At 49.8% G+C, this 4,081-nt stretch overlaps 1 protein-coding gene across 1 annotated transcript; it reads left to right on the forward strand.

Moving 5' to 3' along the window:
• Nucleotides 1-429: 429 nt before the first annotated feature.
• On the forward strand, nt 430-1,554 carry LOC109785523 (BTB/POZ and MATH domain-containing protein 1-like). Its single transcript, XM_020344115.2, has one exon. The coding sequence runs from the start codon at nt 430-432 to the stop codon at nt 1,489-1,491; it is 1,062 nt and encodes a 353-aa protein (XP_020199704.1). The 3' UTR covers nt 1,492-1,554.
• The last annotated feature ends 2,527 nt before the right edge of the window (nt 1,555-4,081 follow it).

Here is a 4,081-nt window from a genome sequence, read left to right on the forward strand (position 1 = left end):
TCTTGCAAAACAATTTTATTCCATATATCTGTATACTAATTTTATATAGATTTACAATACATGATCATTGTAGTCAAAGTTATGTGACGAACGGTTGTGACCGCCTAAAAACACGTTTGGGTTATCTATAACTAACTCATGGATAAGCACGATCGACTTTTCCAAACGCCCACACTCCTGAGGATATCTGTTACGGAGTAGTTTTCACCTTAGACATGCAACACACGCGCAGCAGATCTAGACGCCCCGATGGATCCTATCGGAAAATTCGTCACGGACTGTTTGAGCTATCTGCTCTATCTTCTTGCTCCGTTCCTCCCCTTCCAACGCCGCGCTAAACCCTCGTCGCCCGTAGCAGCAAGCGGCGGCGCCCCACCCCCGTATCCCTATGAGAGCCGCGAGCGCCCGATTCCGCGGAGAAGGTCGGCAATGGCGTCCTCCGGAGCCGGCGGGAAGTCCTCGAGGTCCGCCATCGTGGCCAACACGGCCAGCGGGCACCACCTCCTCACCATCCACGGCTACTCCTGCACCAACGTTCCCACCGGACAGAAGATCAGTTCCCAGCCCTTCCAACTCGGCGGCCACCGCTGGCGGATCGACTACTACCCCAACGGCATAACCTCGGCGGTCGCGGATTACGTGTCCCTCTCCCTAATCCTCGCCGAGGATGTCAAGGCGGCGGTGAAGGCGAAGCACAGCTTCTGCCTAGCCGGGGAGCCGGAGGAAAGGAAAGTCGGGCGGCTGAGGTCCGCGCCGGTGGTCACATACTCGTCCAGGGGGTGTTGCTTCTTCAACCGGTACTCCACCTTCATCAGAAGGGAGGACCTGCTCAAGTCCAAGAACCTAAAGAACGACTCCTTCACCGTCCGGTGTGATATCCTCGTCGTCCATGGTTACCGCGCCAAGGAGGCTTACGTCTCTGTGCCCCCATGCGACCTGCGGGGGGACCTCCGCAAGCTCCTTGAGACCGAGAAAGGCACCGACGTGGTGTTCGAGGTCGATGGCGAGACCGTTGCGGCGCACCGGTGTGTGCTCGCGGCCCGCTCGCCGGTCTTCGCAGCTGAGCTCTTCGGACCAATGAAGGAGGGCAAGGCCGACGAAGGCGGCATCGTGCGTGTGGAAGACATGAATGTGGAGGTGTTCAAGGCGCTGCTCTGTTTCGCGTACACAGGATCGTTGCCTGAGATGCACAAGGAAGAGGAAGACATCACCTGCCAGCATCTGCTCGTCGCGGCTGACAGGTTTGACATGGGGCGGCTGAAACTGATATGTGAGGAGAAGCTGTGCGGGTACATCGACGTCGGCACGGTGGCGACTATCCTTACGCTGGCTGAGCAGCACCACTGTGAGGGGCTGAAGAAGGCGTGCTTCGATTTTCTTGCCGCTCCGACAAATCTGAGGGCTGCCTTGGCCAGTGACGGCTTACAACATCTGAGCGCGAGCTGCCCGTCTCTTATGGCTGAGCTCATGGCCAGGTCCTTGGAGCATTAGCTGAGTGATCGATGTCGAGTGGTAATGAGCTAGCTGTCTTGGACTCGGTACATTGCTGCAAGTGCGAACTAACCGGGAAGTGCATTTGTAATCAGTGGGCATAGAGTGCTCAGATTTTTTGGCAACGGTAACTCATGGGTTCAGGTTTATTGTCATCAGATATTTCGCTAGTTTTAGCATCAATCTTCCATGGTTTATGAATGTCATGGCTTCAGGTCTCTGTCATCAGATATTGCGTCGGTTTTGCATTGGATGTTTCTTTACCTTGTTGGCTTATGTTATTATCACTTAGTTCTTGCGCCACATGATTTCACCTTATCTTTCTATGACATGCAAGTAGTTTCACATTATTCTGTCAGTAATGTCACGCTTGCCAATTTATCATGGATTACTATTTTTCAGGTAGCTGTGTCAGTTGAACCTCAACAGGGCATGTTGATGTTAGTTGGAGTTAATTGCACAGAAGTACCATAATTGGGGCATCACATGCAGATTGGTACCACGATTGCTAATTTTTGCATGTCAGTACCATGATTGCTCCAGGTTTTTTCAAATAAGGCTAAAACGCGTATTTATACATATTGACGCTCGATCCGACAGCTCGGGCCCACCCGTCAGGTGCCACGCTGGCCAATCGGCGCGTGCCCGCGCGCTGACTAGGACGAGCCGGTGCGCTGCTGCTCTCCAACCCGGTCCGGTCGCACCAGCTCGCCCCCGCCGCACCATTCCCCTCCCCTCCTCCTCTCCTCACTCGCTCGAACCCTGGTCTATGGCGTCGGCGAGGGCGTCCACGGCGGCGGTGAGATGCCGTTCTGGCCTCCTAGCGGAACGGCTGGCGTCGACGGCGATGGCGGCGACGACTCCAGCTCCGCGTACTCGACCGACGAGGAGGAGGAGTCGATGTTACTCAGCATGGAGCAGCGGTTGCGGTTGGCGCAGCAGTGGGTGGCGAACCCTAGCAGCAGCCATCAGTTGACGCATGGACTTGGCGGCGTGCTGTAAGTACCCTTGTCCTCCTCCTGCTCTGGTTTATCCAATTGGGGATTTTTAGGGTTTGTTCATCTTCTTGTTTATCCAGTTGGGGATTAGGGTTTGTCCAATTGTAGTGACTAGTATAGGACAATTACAGTAACCTAGTAACTCAGTGTATTGCACTCTCAAATTAGTTCAATTACAGTAACAATTTGGGATTATGACCTTGTCTTTTTCCTTGATTTTGCTATTGTGCTGAAATAGTAAAGTACATTGTTCTGTACTGTAAATATTAGACTTACAGGTTACTTTAGTAGCATTGTTCTGTGCTGAAATAGCATCTGTAATAGTAGAGTTAATAGTAAATATTAGACTTACAGGTTACTCTAAATTGTTCTGTACTGTACTGTTGCTCTCCAAATTAAGAGTAATTATAATGAATACATGAAATTTAATTTGTTCTGTAGTTTGGATGAAGACATTTGGCAAGTAAGGATCCATTTTGATGCAAGAGAACCATTGGAGATGAAGCTGTGAGGATCCATTTGGTTGCAGTGATGGAAACCCAAGGATTTAATGCATATGATGTTGGAAATATTCCCTAGAGGCAATAATAAAATGGTTATTATTGTATTTCCTTATTCATGATAATTGTCTGTTGTTCATGCTATAATTGTATTAACTGGAAACCGTAATACATGTGTGAATACATAGACCACAACATGTCCCTAGTAAGCCTCTAGTTGACTAGCTCGTTGATCAATAGATGGTTATGGTTTCCTGACCATGGACATTGGATGTCATTGATAACGGGATCACATCATTAGGAGAATGATGTGATGGACAAGACCCAATCCTAAGCATAGCACAAGATCGTGTAGTTCGTTTGCTAGAGCTTTTCTAATGTCAAGTATCATTTCCTCAGACCATGAGATTGTGCAACTCCCAGATACCGTAGGAATGCTTTGGGTGTACCAAACGTCACAACGTAACTGGGTGGCTATAAAGGTGCACTACAGGTATCTCCGAAAGTGTCTGTTGGGTTGGCACGAATCGAGACTGGGATTTGTCACTCCGTATGATGGAGAGGTATCTCTGGGCCCACTCGGTAATGCATCATCATAATGAGCTCAATGTGACTAAGGAGTTAGCCACGGGATCATGCATTACGGTACGAGTAAAGTGACTTGCCGGTAACGAGATTGAACAAGGTATTGGGATACCGACGATCGAATCTCGGGCAAGTAACGTACCGATGACAAAGAGAATTGTATACGGGATTGATTGAATCCTCGACATCGTGGTTCATCCGATGAGATCATCGTGGAACATGTGGGAGCCAACATGGGTATCCAGATCCCGCTGTTGGTTATTGACCGGAGAGTCGTCTCGGTCATGTCTGCATGTCTCCCGAACCCGTAGGGTCTACACACTTAAGGTTCGGTGACGCTAGAGTTGTAGAGATATTAGTATGCGGTTAACCGAAAGTTGTTCGGAGTCCCGGATGAGATCCCGGACGTCACGAGGAGTTCCGGAATGGTCCGGAGGTAAAGATTTATATATGGGAAGTCCTATTTTGGCCACCGGAAAATGTTCGGGATTTTTCGGTATTGTACCG

Source organism: Aegilops tauschii, chromosome 6, assembly GCF_002575655.3.
Source record: "Aegilops tauschii subsp. strangulata cultivar AL8/78 chromosome 6, Aet v6.0, whole genome shotgun sequence".
NCBI lineage: Eukaryota > Viridiplantae > Streptophyta > Magnoliopsida > Poales > Poaceae > Aegilops > Aegilops tauschii.

Bases quoted from the DNA above. Each gene is read 5' to 3' on its own strand.
- LOC109785523 (XM_020344115.2), top strand. From the start codon at position 430: ATGGCGTCCTCCGGAGCCGGCGGGAAGTCCTCGAGGTCCGCCATCGTG.